This window comes from Neopsephotus bourkii, unplaced genomic scaffold (genome assembly GCF_033783945.1).
Source record: "Neopsephotus bourkii isolate Nb327-2 ecotype Australia unplaced genomic scaffold, CSIRO-AGI_Nbou_v1 NB_593, whole genome shotgun sequence".
NCBI lineage: Eukaryota > Metazoa > Chordata > Aves > Psittaciformes > Psittacidae > Neopsephotus > Neopsephotus bourkii.
Genome location: NW_026901094.1, coordinates 1,580,599 through 1,604,569, shown reverse-complemented (window position 1 = coordinate 1,604,569; position 23,971 = coordinate 1,580,599). Strand labels below are relative to the sequence as shown.

The 23,971-nt window shown below is 45.6% G+C and overlaps 3 protein-coding genes and 1 long non-coding RNA gene across 6 annotated transcripts in view; 1 reads left to right on the top strand and 3 right to left on the bottom strand.

The window, feature by feature from the left end:
- Window positions 1–826: 826 nt before the first annotated feature.
- On the bottom strand, window positions 827–14,107 carry CEP104 (centrosomal protein 104). The gene is made up of 21 exons (XM_061351634.1): window positions 13,924–14,107; window positions 13,253–13,426; window positions 12,820–12,958; window positions 12,085–12,150; window positions 11,628–11,704; window positions 11,291–11,459; window positions 10,934–11,092; window positions 10,087–10,335; window positions 9,025–9,255; window positions 8,329–8,496; window positions 7,504–7,677; window positions 6,752–6,928; window positions 6,252–6,458; window positions 5,801–5,911; window positions 5,575–5,611; window positions 5,002–5,083; window positions 4,483–4,591; window positions 4,043–4,181; window positions 3,728–3,795; window positions 3,262–3,343; window positions 827–2,143 (listed from the first exon to the last, which is right to left on the bottom strand). The coding sequence occupies exons 1-21, from the start codon at window positions 14,034–14,036 to the stop codon at window positions 2,007–2,009; spliced, it is 2,868 nt and encodes a 955-aa protein (XP_061207618.1). The 5' UTR covers window positions 14,037–14,107; the 3' UTR covers window positions 827–2,006.
- Window positions 14,108–14,709: 602 nt separating this feature from the next.
- DFFB (DNA fragmentation factor subunit beta) lies at window positions 14,710–18,158 on the top strand. Of its 3 annotated transcripts, XM_061351632.1 has the most exons (7): window positions 14,710–14,861; window positions 14,926–15,052; window positions 15,131–15,319; window positions 15,979–16,058; window positions 16,218–16,391; window positions 16,574–16,674; window positions 17,139–18,158. In XM_061351632.1, exons 1-7 carry the CDS (start codon window positions 14,748–14,750, stop codon window positions 17,347–17,349), a joined length of 996 nt encoding a protein of 331 aa, XP_061207616.1. In that variant the 5' UTR covers window positions 14,710–14,747; the 3' UTR covers window positions 17,350–18,158. The 3 variants fall into 3 exon arrangements, with proteins under 3 accessions (XP_061207616.1, XP_061207614.1, XP_061207617.1); XM_061351630.1 differs by having other exon boundaries at window positions 14,926–15,319; XM_061351633.1 differs by having other exon boundaries at window positions 14,926–15,319; window positions 16,885–17,277.
- LOC133211335 (uncharacterized) lies at window positions 15,974–16,937 on the bottom strand. The gene is made up of 2 exons (XR_009725179.1): window positions 16,743–16,937; window positions 15,974–16,709 (listed from the first exon to the last, which is right to left on the bottom strand). It is a non-coding gene; the product is annotated as an uncharacterized LOC133211335 (long non-coding RNA).
- An 844-nt stretch (window positions 18,159–19,002) lies between the features above and the next one.
- The window catches only part of CUNH1orf174 (chromosome unknown C1orf174 homolog), a 32,768-nt gene continuing 27,799 nt past the window's right edge, over window positions 19,003–23,971 (bottom strand). The window contains exons 3-5 of the mRNA XM_061351706.1: window positions 21,590–21,900; window positions 20,588–21,070; window positions 19,003–20,166 (exon numbers count right to left, since the gene is read on the bottom strand). Of these exons, the coding sequence (XP_061207690.1) occupies window positions 20,044–20,166; window positions 20,588–21,070; window positions 21,590–21,900 (917 nt within the window). The 3' untranslated portion in view covers window positions 19,003–20,043. The remainder of the gene's footprint in view (window positions 20,167–20,587; window positions 21,071–21,589; window positions 21,901–23,971) is intronic.

Below are 23,971 nucleotides of genomic sequence, written 5' to 3'. Positions count from 1 at the left end.
GCCGTGAGAGTGCCTCCGTTCCTGCCTTGGGGTCGGCCAGGTTCTTGCACACGGGGCAACGGCTGCTCCAGGCTCGCCTCTGCACCTCGGGTGGGTGAAAAGCACCCGGCTGGCGTGGGGCACAGCAGGAGGAAGCGATCATACACAGAAAAGGCCTTGAGCTCCGGCCTGCGGTCTGGTCACTGCCATTGCTGATTTAAGCTTTCCAGTCCGAGAGTTTGGAGAACTTTCCTCTTGCTAGCCAGGCCTGCCCCTGTGCAACGTCTCTGCTCTGGGATGCTTTGCAGCACAGGAATAAGCATCACTGCGTGTTTCACACCAGCTTTTATTCTCCTACTGCGGAAGACACAAAGAGTGAGCAGGCGCTGGGACAGGCAGGGTGATCATAGACTGGTTCGGGTTGAAAGGACCTTAAAGCTCCTCCAGCTCCAACCCCTGCCACGGGCAGGGACCCCTTCCACTGGAGCAGCTTGCTCCAAACCCCTGTGTCCAACCTGGCCTTGAACAGTGCCAGGGATGGGCCAGCCACAGCTTCAAGACCCAATAATACAGTGCCCTGGACGACCCAACACACACAGCAGGCTTTTGCTAACAGGGCTTTTCCAGTGACCTACACAGGGGAAAGCTCACAGTTGGATGTCCAAAAGGGAGGGTGCTCAGGGCATAGCTCACAGCCCATCACAAGTGCTGATCCCCAAGTAAGATCAACATGTGTTTTGCCTGCATAAGGAATAATCAGGTTCTCAAATAGGAACTCGTGTCACTAAAGAAGAAATGAAACCACATATATGTTAATACATATTTCTCATGTATATGTATATATATATTTATGGATATATATATTTTGGAAGAGTTAAAGAAACTGTAGAAAGGTTTCCAAAGTAAAAGCACACTGATGTACCTGTGACATCCATTCTCTTGCAGAGAGGCTGCCCGCAAACTAGAAACCAAGCGTATTACAAAATCAGTGCAGAACATACAAAATTCACTCCATGGTAGCAAAAACCCCAACCCCCCAAAAGTCTGTCATCATCCTCACCCATCCTTGTACCTGTGCTGACACAGACCACCACTGAATTCTGCCTTGGAAAGCTCTGGCCTAAGTGTTACAGGTTGAAACATCGGGGTGGTTGCTTTAGGGATGAAGCTCCACACATTGTGCCTGAGCAGAATCTGTTCTCTGCAAAGCTGTTAAATGGTCACATGCTGTATCCTACAGATGCTTATTTTAATCAAGATCTAACTGGAGAAACTCAGCATTTAGGATTATCTGGATATAATTCTGGATTTAGAAGCGAGCGAGCACACTAAAGCAGGAAAAAAGGTCGAAATGGTAAAGTCAGGCTTTCCAAGGCCCCACTAAGGTTTTCTTTTCTTTGAGGGGCCATTTCTTGGGGTATATTTTGGAATGAGCTGGGAGGTTATAAAGAATGACTTTGATTGCTACAGTAGCTCTGTGGGGCCACTCTCATGAACCAAAGGGCACGCTTAGGGTTGAACTTAACCCTGTGGTCAAAAGGCCTAAGGCACTTGGTGTGCAGCAAGTGGCCACAGAGATCAGCCACTTCATGTTCATGTGGTGGCGGGTCATATGGCAATATCCAACCAGCCCTTTGGCTTTTTCCTTTGGTGCTAATTCTTGACATTAACAATATGCCTGAACTCATCAAATTACAGACACTGGTGTTAGAAACAAGAGCAAAGTGTGTTACCACCACTCTCATCAGGGAGACGGTGTCCTATGAGGAACCGACGAGCAATGCCTGGCCTGCTTTGTTCCATTAGGGAATGTGGCAGGCTGGATCCATCCCCAAATATCTGTGTGTTTCCAGTGGAAGCATTTCTAGGAGAAAGCCACTGCTGCACAGGCAGCTGACACAGTGCTGTGGGTATCAGGCTGGCAAGTGCTGCTCAGCAGGCCCGTGGAGTCAAACAAATAAGATGATCTGAATTTCCCACACCTTTTAAATACCTACTGTAAGCCAAAGGAAAAAATACTTGTCCTGTCATCGCTTTGTGTATGTTTTGCCACTGATTTTATTTGGGCTCCCTCTTGGGATTGGGATCTTGCTTCCTACAGAGGGTGATCGAGCTTTTGCTCCTGGAGGACCTGGTTTCCTCAAACACTGGCCACCCATTTTGCCTGTGAAGAGAAAATACAGGTCGTTATTGCAAGGACATCTGGTCCCAGCCTTGAATTTTATCTACCATTTTGATTCTCAAGAACTATGAGGTCTGAATGACTGATACTGGCAACTAAAACTTGGTGGGCATCCAGTCTGAGGTGCGTCTCACAGGACAATGGTCAGCGTTCCTTTCCTATCTCTAGGAAATCACCCTGGAGCTTTAGCTGTATCCAGCCAGGATTTAAGTTCCTTCTGTGTATCCAAATTCTAAGCAGCAGCAAACTAACTAGCATTCTCACAGGCAAATAGAAGACAGATGGACAGACATTCACTTAGCAGAGCTGAGAAGGTTATGTCCAGGATGCTGGAGTAGCTGTAAAATGCAGGTATGAGCAAAGCAAATACCAGACACAGAGATTAACTCCAGCAATGACCTGAACATGCAGAGGACTAAAGAGCTCTGAGAAAAGTGTGAAGGAGGAAAGGCTCTGGATGTTACTGACCAAGAGAGTTTTAGTGCTGCAGGCAGGGAAAATAGCTTTTTTAACTTCTGTGTCCAGGAAAGAAAAGGATTTTGCTTCATAAATATAGACGAAGGTTAAAAAAAGCCACCTGACATCAGCATCAATTTCTCTCTGTTGGTGAAGACGCTGCACATCATAGATTCTGCCTAGCTCCTGGGTCTGAATGGCAAAGGAAAAGCAGTACACAGCACTAACTATTCAATTCATCTCATAATTAGGATTAGATTAGCATCCTCTGATTGGACATTACAAGCTAAATTGGGCTCTCAGTTCTCTGTGTCAGCGTTCAGGAGCTTGCCAGAATGTTAACTGTTTCCTATCACACTGGTTGTTCTATTCACACTTGTACTGTCATGCAGAAAAAGCCCCAGACTGATCAAATACACCAGCTTCCCAACCAACTGAGCTAATGCCTTGGTTTGAAACAGGATTGTTATGGAATGATTTTGAGAGTTTGCTCCCTGTGTATGCTGTAGTTAGGTTAGGTTAGGTTATGTAAAAAACTGAGTTGAACGAGTAGCAGAGTCTGCTCTCAAGGATGAAACACTCCTCTTAAGTAAAAGGAACACAGTAAAAAGCATAACCATTATTATCATAAAACAGTATCTTACCAGGCTGCACCAGAAGAGTTTTATTTAAGATGGAGAGCCTCCGCTGATTCATTTTACAGCCCATCAAGTGAGATTTCCAGCCCTGAAGTCAATAAAAAAGAAGTGATACTACAACACCAGCAAAATCAGCCAAGCTCTCAGGTAGTCACTATGTATGCACATAGATGCTGAAACCATGAGGAAAAACAGGGTTGTGAACAGACCTTTTTGTGACAGCATTTGAATCTGCTCACTCATAAAAGCATCTTATGACTAAGTGAAATAGAAATTAAGCTATGCAAATCTTGATATGATACCAATAGGTATCTTCAGCTGCTGAAAGCACATTTTAGATGTGCCAGAGATTTCCCAGAATTAGGCAATAACAGGGAACAGTTCTGAAGTCATTGGTATAAGGCAGTGTTAGAAGAGGACATGAATTCAGTCCCAGTGCCATAACATCAGAGCAGTCTGGAAGGCATCTTACCTCCTCTCCTGGAGGAAAGTTGTCATGGCACAGTGGGCAATGGTTTGCCACGTGTTCTGGCTTGGCAGCTGAAATGATGAGAAAAAGAGTGCAAGAATTGCAAAGACAGGCTAAGTTCAAATACAAAAGGAGAAGTTGCACAACAAAGAGCGTAAAACTACTCCATGGCTAAACCAGCTCCACCCCTTTTATCATTAACTGCTCTCAAAGTCCCATGTTTAATCACCTACACTGAAACAAGATCAAAAGGAACAACGGGGCTTAATCCTTTTGCTTGACGTTTGAAGTTCAATCCTCCTGTTTAAACCTACTCACAATTGCAAGTCTTGCTCTTAATATGTTTGGGCAACTCATCTTTTGGAAGGGCTTCACCACACTGTTGGCATTTCCCAAAACTGTCCTTTTTATCACAATCAGTCAACAAGTGCTCTGTCAGGCTGGGTATTTCCACCACCTGCAATAGAGCAAGAGGCACCCAGTGAGCCTTGTGCTGTGCTGAGTAAAAGAAGAGTATTTAAAACTCTGCTTATGTGATTTTTGGAAGTTACATCGCACTTTCCAAAATGGCACAGGGAAAATGAAATTTTAGTCCATTAATACAATTTATAATGCTGCTCTATTCAAAAAGCGCTACCCAAGATCACACTTGTGTTCAGCATTTGTCTGCCTTAGCACTAAATATATCATATAGCACCTTAAAACCAGAATAACAACAGTTAATGTCTTGTAGTAGCTCCAGAAAGTTTATGCCTAACCTGTTTGCAGTGCTCACATCTGGTTAACATACAGCAGTGCTTCCAGTAATGGAGATCCAAGCCTTCCTCTGTGAAGGATTCGTCCCTTTCACCACAAAAAATACATAAGCTAGGGAGAAAAGTACAAGCATCAGTAACATCACAGAGTGAAATGGACTAATACTGATACTTCTGTTAGAAGCTATTCTGAATAACAGCTACTACCTCAGTACACCTCATTTTCTTTACTCAGTGCTTATAATGCGTTAGGGCATGTACAGATACTATCACATAATTTATGGTAACTACAACTGTGAAGCATTTGCTCACATAGAAAGATGTAATTCCCCAGAAACACTGAGAACAGCTCACTGAGGCTGGCTGTCATGGCTCCAGAGTTTTCTAATGCTTCCTCTGAGCCCTTATATCCTACACTACACACGACAGCTACAATACATCTTTGATCCACTGGAAAAACATTATTAGCTTGCAGGTTATACCAAGTGCTTAAGGTGATTGGAAGCTGCTCATCTAACTTACTTATCCGAGTAATCTGCAACAGAGGAATGACTGTCTGGAATCTCCACTGTTGCAGACTGTGGGCTTTCCTTTACCTGATAACCTGTAAAAAGAGAACTATTAAAACCAAAATCACATTTTAATTCACTTTCTTGCATGCCTAGAAATATTGTTTCTCTGCATCTTCCCAGCAAAAACAGCAGAAGCACACCATCACCATCCTGGTAACAAGCACCAAAAGCCAATGTACCTGCGGGCAATGGGGAAACTACTGCTTCAGTCATTTACAACAGTAAAATATTCCAGTGGTGATTTTTACATGTAGTAGATGATCTCCCTCAGGTTGGGGAGAAATCTAAAGTGGTTTCAAGCCATATTAATTGTTATTAGAAATTAACTGGCTAGGTGGTGGCAATTTTTCTTCCGTGAATTTACTGATTTCCTTTGTGGCAGGTTGAGACTCAGCCAATCTGAAGCACTCTGGCATGTTTTTAAATAAGACAATTGTGTTTCAGAGACATCTTGAAGTATCTTCACATTTCTTAACACTTTGAAACATCTGCACATTTCTTAACAGTATTTAAAACCACCTACCTTGAGCTTTTAGCTTCGGCAAGTCAGAGTCTTTCTCCTATTGAACAAAGAAATTTAAGTCAGAAATGTACTTAATGACTGTGATGCTTGCCAGGAAGAACACATTATATCCTGATTTTTCTCTGTCATTAAAAGCTTAGAAGCAGAGCCAATGCATTACAACGTTTGTGCTTCTGCTCCTACAGCAAATCTCTCAGGTACTGAGGCAAAACCAAACCACCCTCACCTTTCCAGCTTGATCTTTTGCTTGCATCTCCTTTGCCAGCTGACCTTGCAGAACCTTCATTTCTTCCTTCTTCTGTTTCTCTGCTTCTTCTCTTGATGCCTTTCTCTGTGCCTGTCAAGAAACAGTCTTTCAGTTACAAAAGATTTTGAACCATCTCTCATACAGAAGAGACTGCAAAACACATCAGTGTGGAACAAATGGGCAATGCAGCAAGAAATATCCGTCACGGTTAAATGTTGCTACAGCAAAACCTCCTTCCCCCTGAATTCCTCTGTCCTACCTGAAAGGTAGCACTACTACTATAGTGGGTAGTACAATCTGTTAACAGCACACCTTATGATGCTCTGCTACGTGTGTCATCCAGTGCCTAATAGAGCTGGGAAATCAGTATTTTGCTCAGTTGGATGCAATGTTTAAAATAGCTATGTGGGTCTGCAATCTGATTACGTACCCTGATTTCAGCTTCAGAAAGTTTTCCATCTATTTTGCTGAATCCATCAAAGAGTGTTTTATAGAGAACAGTCTTACGAATGGTTGCATCATCTGGAGGCAGATATTCCAGTACAGCAGCCCTGTGCTTCCTGTACATGTCAAAGATAATCTGCAATGCCACATCACGGACTTCAGAAACTCGGTGTTCCAAAGCTCCTGTTGCAAACTGAACATAATAATAATAAGGCTCTATTTCCCCACATTTTTTAAGGACTTCTTTATTAGTCTATTATTTCACTGCAGTGGCAGAAATCTTCAAGCAAATAGGTTTTTACAAACACTTTCTGACACAGTGATTCTTTTTCCCCATATTGGCATCTTGCTTCCTCACAGGATTGTGTGTTGTCACCTCCAAGAGGCTCAAATTCTCTTCAGTAATCCACCAACCACTCCAAAACAGGCAGCCCCAATAAGACAGCAACAGAAAAAGCTTCCTGTGCTGTAAGCTCAGGCTCCTACCTCCATGACATTGCTGATGGTAAATCCGGAGTTTTCAGTTCCCATGTCTTTCAAGAGGCATTGCACTAATTCCACTTGACTCATTGCCAGATGTGTTGCAGAGTTGGGTTTTAACGGCTGAACCAAATGAACTGGAACAATCTGAAGAGGTCTGACCTCACTGCACAGTGCCATTTCCTAGAAACATGCAGAGAGGCAGCGTGCATGTAGGAATCCTGAACGAGGGAAGTTAACTGTCTTTGCAAAATAGAGGTATATTCTAAGTTACTTGTAATAAGTAAAATAAAATAAGTCTTCCATAAGAAGTAGCTGCTTATTTGTTACTTTAGCAGCGAGAAGCTGCTTGCAAAGGTTTTAAAGAGAAGATTATCCCAGGTTTGGTTTCACTTTTGGCAGCAGGGAGAAAGCTACTGAGAAATCAATAAAGTCTTAGACATGCTCAGATGAGTTATAGAACTGGACCATGAGAAACGTTTCAAGAGCTGATCTTACACTGAGCTATATGAAAAGGTAGACAAGAAATGTTACAGAGGATACAAAGTCCTGACATTGCTGGACATAAACAGCTGGAAAACACACTGCAAAGATGCCAAGTTGGTTTTACCACTTTGCCTTCCATATTCGACATCATCCTTCACAGCAGCAAACTGGTCTCAAAGTCAGGCCTGGTTAGATGTTACCTACCTACCTACCTGTGAGCCCTGTGAAATTCTTAATGCAAGTCAAACCATAATTTGATGTAAAACACTTACCTGAATGAAGTTATAAGCCACAAGTCGAAGACGAGATGAACGTTCTCCTGTTCTAGAAAGCAAATTTGGCAGCGTTTTTTCCACACAATGAGAAGTCTCCAGCTTTCCCAGTTTATGTTTCGGTATATACTGGGTAATGATCATTTTTAGAAGTTTCAGGGACGCTTGAAAAACCTGAGTTAAAAAGAACAAGAAAACAGTGACCAAAAATAGCACAGAGATCCCAGTGTTCAGACAGCATTGAAGACTCTTCTCCGTACTAAAGAACAGCAGCAACAGGAGCCTAGAATTACAGTGACACCCCTAATAGAAGCTACTTCAGATACCTCTCTCCCAGAAAACATCTTGCTAGGGCTTAGGTGAAAGGCTTCTTATAAAGAGAAACACAGCTCTTGAGTTTTTTCTCTTCTTCTTGTTTAAGATTTATTTGAAGCCTAAGGCTCCTTAGGCTGACTGCATTCTCTCAGGTTGGAAACCAGCGGTTACTTCATTGCTCTATTTCAACTTGATAAAAACAAACAGGATCAACCACACTACACATTTATTGTAGCAGCAGTAGCTCCTCAAGCTCATTACCCAGCCCAGGGCACTATTTTCTGTGCTGCTGAATGACAGACATTGCCCAGTCCTAGGGCCCAACTAAAAACTGATATTCCACTTGTCTGGGGGGTTTGGATGGGCTTGTTTGCTTGTTGGTTTTAGTTTAAACTTACTTAACAGTAGTTTTACAAACTATTTGTTCAAAGCATCTTAACCACATGGTTCTACAATTTTGGCTGCTAGATCTGCACTGGAGTATTGCTTACCCAATAAATCACAACGTACCGAAGGCACTATGTCTTTGATGGCTCTCCTCACAAGGAAAATAGCAGCCCTCAGCATGTTCTTTAAGTCCTCCTTTGGAGTGGTCATTGACACTTCCATCAGCTTCTTATACACAGCAAGCAATGCATCTTCTCGATATGACCAGGTTTTGGAAAATGCTCCTGAAACCTAAGCACAGAACAAGTTAATCTCTTAAAATGTCAGTGCTGATATTTCAATATTTACTCAACATTAATATACAGAAACTGCCTCAAAAGAACACATGAACTTCAGCCTGAAGTCCCCAGGTGTTTCCAACAGGAATCTGGCTTTTATTAAAAGCTCAGATATTTGAGAAACTATGTGGGAAATGGATTAACAAGTCAGGCTCAAGCATTCGTTTCCTGCACAGCAATGGCTTCTCTCCCTACAATAGACAATGGCAAGTTATGGGTATTCTGATAGGGTCCATACCCAAAAGCAGTCTACCACATACTATCTGCTTAATAGCACACCAAGTAATCAATCATAAAAGCTACAGCACCATACAAACATTGCAAACAGGCACCCGTACGTCCAAGGTCAACTTTTAACCTCAGATTTTCAAGTAACAGCTCTGAACAAGTGAACATCAGTAGGTGTTTGCTGACAGAGTGTGTATCAAATCAACTCCACACAGATCACAGTAATCTATGGGCTTATTTTGGTGTTCTTTACCAAAGCTTCTCCAAACACTTCAACAGTGGGGCTGGCCTCCCTCAGTGCCTTCTCACTTAATGGTTCTGGTTCCCCAGTAACGCTACTTCTTGGAGTATCATCAATATACTCTTCAGCCATCCCCGGCTCAAGGTACGCGATGGCTCCATCAGATTGTTTCCGGATGGCTGGAAGAGGTGTCTCATCATATGGTAAAAACTGAACGTAACAAAGAAGATAAAAGTTGCTGTTCTAGAAATGACTTAGATGTTAAGTTGTTTCATCACAAATTGACTTGATTTCAATGCATTTTTCCCCCATTAAAGCAGTATTGCTTTACAATTACATCCAGGTGTTGTAGTTCCCATAAAAACATCATGAAGAAATGGAATCAGTGCCTGTGTATGAAACTTATTTCTCATCTACAGAGTACAATAACACACAAAATGTCTTTTGTGGAAATGCATGCACGTACAGAAGAAATCACCTCCTGATAGGAAGCCAGCAAGTCATAAAGCTTTATTTGTTAACTAAGTCAATATCCTGGTAAGAGCAAATACTGCTGCTACTACAGACAACACAAGTCTTCCTTAGCTTTGCCAAAAGCAGGAGCAGCAAAACCTAAAGATTAAGCTAACCAGACACTGTGATTTTCTTCCTCTCCTTAAACACAACACCAAGACTCTTATTCCACAACCACATTCCAACAAATTCCCTTGGTACTGTAGATTCACCTGACCTGATCTCTCAGAAGGAGATTTATTAAGCCACTAATGGAGCTAGCAGAATTCAGCTTCCACTGTATTGGACACACAATCCCTGAACAGTCATTTAATGTCTATTAGCTTCCAGTCATCTGTTTGTAAATCAGATATAATCAATGCCTTTTTGCCTCAATCTTGATGAACATTTCCAAAAGCTTCCAAAGAAATTAAGGAACAGAGAAGACCATTGCCAATTAGCAGGGTTGATTTCCAGTAATGTATAAGCCATGAGAATAACCACAAAGCCCTTGTTTTGAAGGCTGAATGCTCAACCCCTTGCTCTAACAGATTTCTATAGTAACAGAGGTTCACTACTCACATTTTCTTTGGGAAACACTTCCCTAGAGGTTGTGGGATGAGTCTCAGGAGGAGGAGGGGACTGATGGAGAACAACAGGCTCAGCAGAAGCAGGATCTGCTGACCTCTCTTCCAGCAGAGGCTCTGCTCTCCACGACTCTCCTTTAGGGGGCTCTGCATGCTCACAAGGAGGTGAAGTTGCACGTTTGTTGGGCTGAAGATTGTCAGTGTGAGTTATAGGCTCCAAAGGCAATTCAGATGGTTTTTTAATCTAGAAAAGGAAGATTTTGCAAAGCAAGGCTTACAATGTCCTAAAATCAGAGTTGGCACAGCCCCAGCTCTGACAGCCACCAAGATTCTCCTGCTTTCAGGTAATTGTCAGACCCCACTCAGAGATGTGTAATCATTTCCACTGGATGCAGCTTCGTGGATCAGGAAATAATTCTGTGTGGACGCGTGTCAGGAGATGATAAAGCTTCCTGTTGCAAGAACAATATAAAACTATATGTATCTTATCACAGTAATTCTGTCTGGTCAGCCTCGATGCCAGCACAAGCCTCTTACACCCCTTCAAAATATGACAGTTTCTTACTCATCTGCATCAGGTAGCCCTCAAATTCTGCAAAACATTCATGATTCTTATGTCATTTGCTTGAGACCTCAACAGTCCAATGTAATGCAGTTTATGGAGAGTTAATCATGTTCATAAAATGCAAGTCTTTGGTTAGGGAAATCCACATAGAAAACTTAAAATCCTCACCTAATTGTCATAAAATGTCAATGTACCAACTCTTATTCTTTGAATCTATTAGGCTGCTCTCCCACTTCTCTTTACACAAGCCTCCTGAATTAGGAATAGCAGTACCCACCATCAGCTCTGCATCCAGCAGGTCATGGAGCTCCAGCTGCTGATACACCTTCAGGCGATATGCTTCCATTTGCTGTTTCTTCTTTTTAGCAAGATCATAATCCTCTTTCTCCACAGCACAGCGCTTCTCCACCTCATACCTCCCAAGTCTTTCCCCTACCTAGCAGACAGCATAGCAGGCTAGTTTGGAATCACATTACTGTACCTGTATTAAAGTTATTCAACTAAACTATCTGTTCTTAGAATTACTCTTTAAAAATATACTGGAAATCATGATGATTCCACATGAACACAAGGGTCTCCAATGGGCTGCTGGAGTACTGTTTGGCTTAAGAGACAAAGAGCTTTTCCATAATACCTTCTGCAGGTCTGCAATAGCTTGTTTGAGTTTCTTGGCATAATCATAGTGCTCGTGATGGACAGCTCCCCGCTTCTTCTCATCTAGTCTACGTATTATCTGAGCAACTTCTGGATCCTGGTACATGTCAAAAGCCAGATCATCCAGAGGTGAAATGGAGTCGTGTTTCCTGAAGATATATAAGGAATAAACTAAACTTTCAGTTCATCCCAAATAAGCCAGGCTGAGTGTATATCTTCTCTTTCCACTAGCAGGGAACTAACAAAACAGAGGGACCGAGAACTACTTTAGTCCAAGCAGATGTTTTGCAAGGGCATACACAAAAGAACATCCTTACCCGAAGTAAGTTCCATCTAAAGCAGGATCATCCGATTTAATTCCTAAGTACTGATCTATCAGCTTCTCCCTGGAAGGCTTTGCAAGGGGAAAGAAGAAATATCTTAGTGTGCATTCATCAACACCAAGTGCATGCTCAGGACAGAGATTCTGACTTGCCACAATTGACATAAGCAATGTAAATTATAACCCTTGTTTATGGTTAGGGTTATCCTGAGACAAGAGAATTTGGGCAGGCTGGAAGTGCAAATGTTCCAAATGACTGTATTTTTAATACCCACATATTAGGCTCCATTCTTGAGAACATCATTAAAACATTAAAGAAAATAAATAATTAACACGTGGCAGCTGTGCTACAGCACAAAACCAGCAGAAGAAAGATGCACTCCATTACCCCAGGAACCCTGTAACTGAACACGTGTAGCAACAGTGAAAAGACAGGGCTGCTTTGCACTTACACTGTTAGTGCTGTCATTACTGTAGTCTGCTGGATCTCCAATAATGTTTATAGCTACTAGGGCGACCTGGGATAGATTTAAAGCAAATGTAAATGCATAAGGTCATTACTTTTTCAATATCTTATGAAAACTGAAACAAAAAAAGTGGAACAAAAAGACAAAAAATAGAGCTGGTGGTCTCCAGAGTGATATGGAAGCAAAGAACAGCACTAAGTGCCAAATGTACTTCATGCTCCATTAAAAATTTATTATCAAGTCTCCAGACCACATTGCACAGCCATCATTGCTCCCTTTCCTGGTCTGGGATGAAAGGGAAGAGACTCGCTGTAGAACTGAGGTAGGTATTTGCTGTTTCTGTATCAGGGTGGCTGTATAATACCTTCACTTAACATCATCTCAGATCCTATAGACTAAGAGTGCCTTTGTAAGGACCAGAAAGCCGTTTTCAGAGGAAGCCCTTTGTCCTCAGAGCAGAGCTTCAGGTGCTGTCTGCAACTCAGGACAAAAGGCAGTAATGGAATGGGCACTTGACTTGCTTGTTCTGGATAAGTTGCATGCACTTGGTCATGATTCCAAGTCACTTAGAACCTCTTATTTGTATTTGCTGGTTAAAAGAAACCAAATATAAATCCCACTGACATTTTTAGCTCCTGTAATTCAAGGGAGCAGATTTCATTGCCTATTCTGTACTACTGAAGTGTCATCTAGCTTACCAAGTAAGGACTTGTAACTCACCTGACCATATAGGTTGTATTTATTGGCATAATTTTTATGGAAAATCAGCTTCAAGTACTGGCCAACTGCATCCATGTACACAGACTTTAACTCTCGTGCTTTGAAATCAGTCTTTTCATTGTCTGAGAGAGGAACATAACTGAGAAGGAAAATGCAACAAGTAAGCAGAGGAACCATACAAATACAGAACTGCATCTTTGCTCCTCAGGTGAGGATGTTGCTAAGGTTTAAAACTCCTAAGTGAAACATGTGCTGTGACCTGACAATACTATTCATGTCTCTTACACCTATATCTTCAGCTCTGTTACCCACCTAAGCAAATACAGAATCTCTTTGCCGCTTCCAGCATGCTGTAGTCATATTATTGCACATTATTTCCTCCTGAAGACATTTTGGTTAAGGTAATAAAACCATTTAGAGCTGTTTTACTTACCCTAGTCTGTGAAATCTCTCTGACTGATAAGGAGCAAAGTATTCAGGCAAGCTTTCGCTGATGTAGAACTCAATTTTGCTTGAAATCATGTACTGGTGAGCAAGCAACTGCAGCTTTCGTATTCGACATCTCTCTACCAACTGCAGAACAATTTCCTGCGGATACTGACAGTGTCTGAAAACACACACGATTTCTGAATCATCCTTTTATAGACTATTTCACTTCCAACTTGAGTAACAATTACAAAGCTTTCCAACGTTATTATCACTTACATCAGCATTGCAAATATCATGAAAAGAAACCAAGGAGGAGAAACTTTTCACTTCACTGCATGCATGTGTGTGTTCAGGTGTCCATACATGCCTAGAGAATATGCTGAGAAGACTAGATTTTTAATACTAAGCCAAAGCAGTTGCCAACTCCAAAACTGACAAGAATACAAACAATTTCCTTTCCTTCTTTCAAAGAACCTTTCTTTAATGCAATGTGATGCCTTTAGGTGGTAACTAAGGCACTTTTTTCCCTCCAAGATAAGGATTCCACAGGATTAAAGTAACTTCTTTTGGTGGGTTTACCATCACTTTGGCCTGGGATGCTGTGACTACCCTGACACAGTACATCATCTGCTTACTTTAAACCCAGTGCATGCATGTCCCAACTCCTTGAGATACCTGGGTGATCGCCATCCATTCACTATCGGTGCGTGAACCATCAGCTCCTTCGCGCTGAAGCCATCTTCGTGTCCTGATGAACTAACAACTATAAACCCGATCTTGTGGGGCATTCTGCAGAGGTGAGCCAGTCAAAGCCACGGTGTTTCAAGCTTAAGGTAATCCCTGGAAAGGCAAAAGAACACTGAAACGCTGCAGTCAAAGAATTAAGTCCCATGGGCCGTCAAGTCAGCAGATGATGATGGCAAATCTAAGTTTTCTTTATCATATCAGCACCATAAACCACACCATGTTCTCATGCTGAGCATTCGGCTTGCACTTAACGAGGGGCTAGGTAACTCGTGTAACAGCCAAAGTTATAAATTAAGCAATAATGAGGAACTGGGTCAATTTAGCACCTTTCCACAGCTGGGACGGCACAGGGAAGGAACAACGGGAAACACAAACACCAGAGACCACCGCTAGCCCTACCCTCGGTACCGCACCAATTTCGGCCCCCTCCCTCCTCCTCCTCCTCCTCTTCCCGCTACCCCCGGCCGCTGCAGCACAGGCCGCGGCGGCTCCCCGCCGGCTCAGGGGAACGGCCGGACCGCGGACAAAGCCGCGGGGCCCTCGGGGTTGGCTCTGCCCGGCCGAAGGGAGCGGGAGGAGCAAGGGAGAAGCGGCCAGGCCGGAGCAGGCCCCACTTGCCTCAGCGCGATCCCACCGCCGGCTCTCATGGCAACGCCGCCTCAAAGCCGCGCATGCGCGTCCTGCCGGGCCGGGCCGGGCCGGAGCCGTCTCCTGCACTCGGGGCGCCTGCGCGGCGGAGGCCGCAGCCGGGCATGGCGGAGCCGCTGCGCGCTTTCCGGGTGCGCGGGCGCTGCGCCCCGCAGAAGTTCGGGGTGGCGGCCGGGAGCCTGCGCGGGCTGCTCCGGAAGAGCTGCCGGCTGCTGCAGGTGCGGGCCGGGGGCCGCGGCGAGGGGCTTTGGTCCCGCCCGGCCTCACCCGCCCGCGGGGCAGCTTCCCTTGCCAGGCAGCCGCCTCTGTCTCTATGAGGACGGGACGGAGCTGACCGAGGGCTACTTCCGCGCCCTGCCGCCGCAGACCGAGCTGGTGCTGCTGGGACCCGGGGAGACGTGGCATGGCTGTGAGTACACCGCGGCCGGGCGGTGGGGTAGTGCCGGGGACCGGCCGCTCAGCCGGCGCCGCTTCGTCCTTATCGCAGGTGCCAGCGATATCGAGCGGTTCCTCGCCGCCTTCTGCAGCCAGCGGGAGGCCGTGGTGGAGGCCGCTCGGAAGCTGCTCAGCGATGAGCGGGCTCCCAGGAGGCAGAGGCTGCTGGCGGATCTCATCCACAACCTGAGCGAGAACATCCTGGCCGAGGACAAGGAAGAGGATGAGAAGTGGTTTGAAGGTGCGTCCGGTGACGGCAGGGAGCTGCCGTGGGGCTCCGGCTGGAGACACTCACTTCTGTCAGTCCTGCTGTTCCTGAAGTAGAATAATTCTATCATAGCTTAAAAACGTGGGAGCAATTCTGGCTGGAGCGGTTTGGTACCCTGTCAGGGGAGGAGTGATCACATTTCAAGGTTTCTGTACAGTATATGCATATTCAGCATCAGAAAATGGTTAAAACTACTCCAGTGTTCCCTGTTGCTCTGTCCAACAGAGCATCTGGAATACGTTGTTTTCCCCATTAGTACAGGTGTGCATTTACAATCTGTTAAGGATTTGCTACTAGCATCCTAATTGCAGGTACCAGCTAACCTTCCTTTACATTTTCTTTCACCCCCCTTCACAAGCTGCCCTTCCTCTTCCCAAGTCGTTGTTGTGGTTCTTCCTAACAATTGCTTTCTTTTCACAATCTCTTTAGCAAGTAACAACTGTAACATCGGCTACTGCTCTCAGAGCTGGTGCTCTGAGTGGGCTTTTAAATGCTAAGAGCAGGGTAGTCCTGACCCAGTAAAGTAAAAATAGGAACGAAAACATCTGAACATAGGGAGTTTGGAAGGAAGGGGGAAGGCAGAAGCCCTGCACTAAGCGTAACTAAGATACAACACACTTAACTCCCTTTAGGTCTAGAGTCTCGCTTTAAGAACAAGTCAAGCTACATGCGATACAGTTGTGAAAGCAGAATACGGAGCTACATGAAAGAGGTAAAAGGTTCTGTTGAAGTAGCTTATTTTCAAGATGCAAGTTAATTCTGTGATCACCTATGAAAGACTTCTATAGTATGTCATAGTGATTGTAGAAAAGAGCTTCAGGCTGCTACAGGCACCAAGGAATAATTGGTTTGGGGTTTTTCCCTTCTCTAGGTTAGCAGCTTTATTTCAAATGTTCATCCTACAGCAAGAGACGAGTATAAAAGGATCATTGACATGATGGCAGATAAACTGAAATCTGTGAAATACAATGGATGCTACTTTGACAGAAGGGAGGAGGAGGAAGCAGCCCGCCTGTGCACCACAGAGGGGTGGTTCTCTTGTCAGGTGAGTTCAGCCCTTTCTAAAGCAGAGTCTTGGTTCCAGCAAGCAGCACTCTGACTTACAGCAGAGGAAGAAAAGAGTTAGCTGGATGTGTGCACAGTACGATATTGATCCAGGCAGGGCAATGGTGTGGGTGATCTATCTTGAGTCAGTCATGATGAGCAGGGCACCCTCTTGTTTTATAGGGACCCTTCGACAGAGATGACTGCCCGTGTAAGCATTCCATCAACCCCTACAGTAACAGGGAGAGCAGAATCCTCTTCAGTACCTGGAATCTCGATCACATGTATGTACAAAGTATTAATCCAAGCTGCCCTTCATCTCAGGCAGGAAAAGAATAGCCAGAGTCTTTACTCACCCCACTGTGCAGTTAGCTCTGCCATGAGGAATGCACTGTGATAAAAGATGCTTGGGTGCTGCAGCTGCTTCTCATGACATAAAATCCTGAAGGCAGATGATAATGCTGTCTCTCATTAGCTGCTTTGCTTCTGTTCAGATTTTTCTTGTACAGAACATACCCCTCCTCACTGCATTCCCCTTTGTGGGGACTCCTCTGGCAAACTCCAGGCCTCTTTTCAGGCATTGTGCAGTCGTAAAGCAAATGGGATGTGCTATATTTCCTCGGGTTGGGAAGCCTAGTTACAGTGAAGGAATTCACATACTGCCTGCCTCTGAAATGAAGATGGATGCTCAGTTATTATGAAAAAAAGCCTTTAACAGCAATATTGTTTTCTCTTTTGTGCACTGAAGAATAGAGAAGAAACGTGCTGTTGTCCCAGAACTGGCAGAAGCTGTCAAAACACAAGATGGAAGGGAAGTGAACTGGGAATACTTCTATCAGCTGCTGTTTACTGTGGATAATTTAAAACTTGTACATATTGCTTGCCATAAGAAAACCAATCATAACCTCAGCTGTGACAAAACTAAAATTTACAGAAGAAAGCACAATCACAGGATTTGATAGTGCATCTCTGGAAGTGACTTCTGCTTCCTTCAAAATCGTGTTGGTTTTAAACAGCTCTAGTTTGCTAAAGGACTTATTTCAGAGTCCCTGCCAAAAGGGACTTGCCAAGTAATTCAGCTGCCATCTCACAAAGCATACAGGTACCTCATGCGTAATTCTGCTCTCCTGCTTTCTCACTTCAAGCCTGCCTTCCATCACACTGTTAAAATACAGATGCAAGTCAGTATAAAACTGAGGCCAGAGGCTGACAGGGATTAAGCTCTACTGCCTCTCTAGCCATGACAAACATAGGTCCAGAAAACTAATACTAGAAGTGCATGTCTCTGAACTTTAAGCCAAGCAGAGTACTTTAGGATAACTATTCTGCTCCATGCCTTTTCCAGGTGATAACCACTGTGTTTCAGGTGTGCTAAAGGGTGGTTCAGTGACAAAGCTGCTGGCTCTTCTGTGCTGAAACACCCACGCTCATGCATGACCACTCTGCTGCTGAAGAGCAAGGCCCATGGCACATCTTTGCTTCTGCCACCTTGGTTCTTTACCATCTTCCCCACTGGTTTCTCTATTCTTTCGGTTTCTGCCTCTGTAGCTTGAGTTTACTTGAAGCAACAAGGAAAATAACTGCATAATCAGTTTTACCTGGTGCTCCAGAGAATACTGCCTTTGTAAAACACTTCCTACCTCAGGTAACAAAACAGGAATGGATCCATTTTTACTTGATTTTTTAAATACCAGCTGACAGCAACTGAACTTACAGGGACTGTCAGTGTAAATGATGGGAATTTCTTCAAATTAAAAAAGTGACACCATTTTCCTGTGTGCTTATGTGGAGGCAGAGGAGCAGGAGTGGTTAATGAGGTGTAACATGGCATGGCAATTCAGGATGGAAAGGCTGAGCACAGGGAGATTGCTAGTAGAGCACTAGCTGCTGACTGTGAATAACTTCACTCTCTTTCCCCCCATATTGTTGGTCATCTTCTCTACCTGAGTAAACCCAAGCTAGTCCACACAGAACAGTGTAGAGGTGTAACTGATGGGTGATCCGTGACCTACTATGTCTTGGAAATGCAGGAGCTTTACTACAGAGAGTAGCAAGCTGCAAACAGCAACTCAGCCCCCTCAAACATTTCAATATAAAATTTAAGTAGGAGCATTTTAAATACAGAATTTTTAACACCAGTGCACTTAATCGATCCTTCCATATCGCCTTACTGACTACACATCACTGGTACCCAAAATACAAACACTCACTGCACTGGTTTGACATTGGGATGGCATCACAGCTAAGCCCCTGATGACAAAACAGTTGTCGTCTGTACGGTGCACTTCCTACAAACTGAGAATCACTGTTTTGCACAGTGCTGAAACAACCCCAAATGTCTGTGTGCGAAGCCGTATTTGCTAGAAAGAGACAGCAGCAAATAAAGCATTTAAGGAAGGGTGGGAGAGCTGCTTCAAGCTGGAGTTGTGCTGAGAACCATGAATATGCTATTAAAAAATTAGATTTTTCTGTGTTAAAGAATTAAGAGTGAAAAGGAGCCAAGAAATATCGTTGACAGAAACAATGCATCAGCTGGAGTGGAAATGTGAATAAATTAACATGTCATGCATATACAATTTGTTTGACTTACAACTTTTGAATGTTTAACAGGCTGTAGCTGTAGAAATTAATATTTATTTAAACCATCTGCTGATAACATTTTCTCTATATTTTACAGAAAAGGAGAAGAAACTGTAACAATAAAGATCTGGGAGCTTATCACATAATCAACCTTTCAAAGATGTATTATCATAAACACTGGGGGAGTTCACAGTTCCCAAACCATCTGAAATTACTCATTACTGGGTACAAATGTAGGCTAGAACAACAAATGTGGTGGGCTGCCCCCCATCCTTAATGGGCAATACTCACTCACCTACAGATCCAGCCTCACACTGAGCAGTTTTATTCCTCCTTTATCACCACTGATGCATTTGTGTACAAAATCCCTATTCCTAACCCTGGGAAGTCAACTGAAAATACTGCCTATGTTGCCACAGGCACTGCTCACAGCTGCTCTAGTGGAAGAGGGAGGCAGCCAGCTCCATGTGGTGGTTATTAAGAGAACTGACATGCAATAACAACTACTTGACTTCCAGAGATTACCATCACTGCCCTCACACCAAATCCATGTATTTAGCTTTACCAACAGAACAACATTTCAGAGGTTTAACTGGTTCTGGTTTAGATACAAACAGTGCAGCACACACAACAGAGGTGTCCCTCTTGGTTCTGGGGAGTCAACTGGCTGCATTACTAACAGGATGCCACAAAGGCAGACACCATAGAATGGATAGCAAAAGGAACTTGTTCTAACCTGGTTTCATTGGCTATTTCTGAAAAAGGAGTGAGACCAAGTGTTCACCCTAGGCAGGGCCCCAAAACCATAAGCAAGCTCTGAGAGCTTCCATTTTCCCAGGTTTTTTCCTAAACATTAGTGGCAAAACGCTAACTTAGAATTTCTTTCCAAATCACTGACAATTCAGTCAATCTTAGCCCCAGACAACTGTGGGAGAATCCTGTATCTGCCAACTCCAGGAAAACAAACCACCACCTCTCTCTCTGAGAAAAGGCAAACGCAGACACCTTATGTTAGCAACAGCCAACCAGCATCACGTGGTTGCAATGAGAAAGGGGTTATTTACACTTTGCTGTTAGACAACATCCTCTTCCTCCTCCTCCTCCTCCTCCTCCTCCTCTTCCTTTGCAATGAAATGGAGCTTTCGGAGTTCTCGCCTGCTCATCGTTGTGCTTGGGAGAGCAACTGCTGGGAGATCCTTTAAAGAAAGGATAAAAGCAGTGAGGAAAGTCTGTTGTGGCAAATGGCAGACCTCCCGCCTCCCCAAAGGTTCACATCCTGCCATATCAGATACACCAGGAACCAACACACAGTGAGAAAACACTGTGACGATTAACACCATGTTTCCATAGTACAGCTATGTATGTCTTTGGGAGTAAAAATACCTGTCTTATAGAACTGGACTAAATAATTTAATATGAAAGATTTTACATTTGAAATTAATCTGGCTGGGCAATTACTTCCAGCTCTGATCAAGGCAGTTCTATCTACGGGACAGGGATATGATGCCAGATAACTACAATTATGAGTCCTGCCTAATTTAATTTGCAGCTGTGGGACTTGAGTGGAACAGAGCTGAGCATCACCTCATCACGGAACAGAGTCGGTCATCATCTCACCTCCACATCTCCAAAGAACCGGTCCATGGGCATCGGCTGGTTGCTGTCCTCATCCAAGAAGGCGCTGCTGTCCAGGCGCATCGGCTTCGTTGGGAGAGCAGTGTCCTCCGAGCCAGACCCATCGGAAAGGGCACTCTCACAGCTGCCCTCTTCACTGCAGACACAACCACACGCATCTTCACCACTCTCCGTTTCTGAGGCAGCTGAGGCAGCATCGCTTGATTTCACCGCATGTGCCTTGGGAGACGCTTTATGCTCCTCTTCCTGTTCCTCTCTATTAGCCTCTGGAATGCTTTCACCTTTTTGCTGTTGAATTACATCATGGTCTCCTGAATCCTCTGACCATTGATCCTCATCCGCTGTTGGAAGCATCTGCACATACGCAGAAAGGACGCTACTTCTACGTAGAAATTCTAGCTCAAATTCCACTGGACTGGGATGTTCAGTTTTTAGCCTCTTTGAGGGCTGTCTCTCAGCTGCTTTCTGTGAAGAGCACCGGTAGAAGAAGGGATAAGATCCTAAAGCTTAACTGAAATAAAGAAAACCACCCTATCTCTTTAGCTGCAAGGCTGGACATGGAACTGAAGGGCTTGAGCAGCACCTTGACGCACAGCTGCATCACTACAAGAAAGAGTAGGAAAGAGGAGCAGATAGCCTGCACTAAGGCACAGCCCACCGCCAGGAGCAAGTTACTTCTTACAGCATAAACCAGCCCCGTATGTGGCTAATCACCGTTTCCATGTTTTCCTAGGGCTGCTGTAGATGGCAATTAATGTAGCAGGACGGGCTATGGCTAGGCTAACATCCCACCACCGGCTTTTAAACAGTAAAAAACCCCAGAGCACACAGGTATGATCACGGGAGTGTTAACGAGGCGGAGAGGGAGGAAGAAAGGCGACGAATTCACGCGAATTCTCCAGGTAACTCCCTCATGGCGATGCTCCGTTTGTAGCTGTTAACCATTACCCGCACCCCCTCACCGCTGCCGCCCGGCCCCGCAGCCCGCCCCGGCCGCCACCCTCTTACCTGGCCTGGCTGCTGGCTCTGGGCCGGAGGCGACGCTTCCCCCGCGGGCTCAGCAGAGGCGGCCTCCGGGCTGCGGCCCTCCAGGGACCCCTCCGCGCAGTACCCGAGAAGCCGCTCCCGCCGCCGCCGCCCCGGGAGAGGCGAGCCGGGGCTCTCCGTGGGGCTCCCGCCTCGCGCGGCGCCACCCGCCGCCATCTTGGGGAGGCCGGAGGAGCCCGCGGTCGCCATCTTGTGGAGCCGGTGGGCTGCGGAGGGGAAGCGGCGGGCCAAAGGAGGTCGGGTCGCCGCTGGACGCAAGTGGGGCACAGCCCAAGCGCATCGCAGAGGGCCTGCCCTGCCCCGCCCCGCCCCAGGCGTTAAATAGGCAATAATTAACTAGCAAATTGGAAACAGGAGTTTGCCTCCAAACCTGCCTAATGGGCTTCTGCCTGGGGGCGCAATTCTGCCTCCTGGCTGTACAGGTGATGAACGGTTCAGACCTTCCTTCTGGAGCAGGGCTTGCGCCCGCTCCGAAATGCGCGGCCAGGGTCTCACTGTTCAGAGACGCCTCAGTTCATCTCCACAGCCTTCAGGGAACAAATAATGTCAGTAACTCAAATCCCTCATTAACTGCAAGGGCTGCCAATAGCAGAGGGACTCCCGTGTGGCAGAAACATCTTCATTGAGGATGAGGATGAGGAGATGAGTGCAGTGTTTGTCCCCCTGTCCCACGGGTGAGGCTGCACCTCGAGTCCTGTGTTCAGCTCTGGTCCCTCACTACAAGAGAGACATTGAGGGGCTGGAGTGGGGCCAGAGCAGGGCAATGGAGCTGGTGCACGGCCTGGAGCACAAGGGTGATGGGGAAGGGCTGAGGGACCTGGGGGGTTCAGATGGAGAAGAGAAGGCTCAGGGGGGACCTGATGGCTGCCTCCAACTGCCTGACAGGAGGATGGAGCCAGGAGGGGCTGGGCTCTGCTCCCAAGGAACAAGGGATGGGACAAGAGGAACCGGCCTCAAGCTGCACCAGGGCAGGGTTAGATGGAGCTGAGGAACAATTCCTGCCCCAGAGGGTGCTCAGGCATTGGAACAGGCTGCCCAGGGCAGGGCTGCAGGCACCGGCCCTGCAAGTGTTCGCACCCCATGGAGACGAGGCTTCAGTGCCATGGGTTAGGGGTGGCCTTGGCAGTGCTGGGGAATGGTTGGACTGGAGGAGCTTAAAGGGCTTTTCCAACCCCATTGATTCCATGGCTCTCAAGCAGCCCAACACCTGGATTTAATGTGTCATTATCTGCACTTGCTTTATCAGGCAAAGCAGCGCTTGCCCATTGTGAGAAACATGCCCTGATGGAGGAGGGATGCAGCGGCCCCGGGGGCTCCATCCATCACATTAAACTACAGCTCTCCTCTGCTAATTCCACGCTTTGAGGACGCTGGGGGGACTTTTGTAATTCTGTGTAGCTGAGGGTGCAGGAGGTTGTTTCTTTATAGTTATAAAGCAGCCTTTAATGGTCCTGCTCATTCCGGAGCCACGAGCCTCAGTGGTTGGAGAGTATCACCTGTGCTCCTCAAGCCAGCTGAGCTGATCAAATGCTTGCCCGCTCATCCCAGCCTTAAAAAACCCATGAGCAGCCATTTAAATGGCTGAGCTAAGTGGCAAGAGCGGCCCTGTGGGAATACTCAAGTAAGAGGTTTTTGCTCAAAAGCAGAAAGTCTCCTGGTTAAACTGCGGCGCTGGAGAGCGCCTGGCGGGTTGCTCTGCAGTATCTCCTGGTGCTCAAGGGTCCTTCTGTGCTTTGTTCCCTGCCCGAGATAATTCGTATTCTCCTCCAAAAGCTTCTCGACTTGCTCCACTCCCTGCCAGTGCTGTTGCTTGCAGCCACGGAATACAGATGATTGCTTTTATTGGGCACTGAAAACTTACACTGTCTCGTAAAGAGGAGAGGGCCAGAAGGGGCTGAAGAACAGCGTTTGTGCAGCTGGAAGGCTTGGTGGTTGGTTTAATTTCCTCCACGAGCTCAAAATAGCAAGGAAAATTAAATGGTGAAGATCTTAATAAATACTTTCCACAACGCTGTACGTTCCCCATTCTTTATGCTCTGTAAAATCGATTGGAGTGGTGAGGGAAGGTGGCTGAGCCCTACAGCAGCATCATGTATGTGTGGACACTGTGTGGCAGCGCATAGCGGTGGAGATGAAGGACCACGAGCACTTGGGGCTGCAGGGTGGCCTTGGTCACTTCCATGGGGGAAGCCAAGATGCCACAGGGCTCCCTTGCACACCTCCTCTATTACCTTCACCACATTCTCCCCTATAACCACATTATTTAGGGGGAAAGCGGTGCCAATTCCCTCACTGCAGATGCCGCTGCGTTTCCCCAAA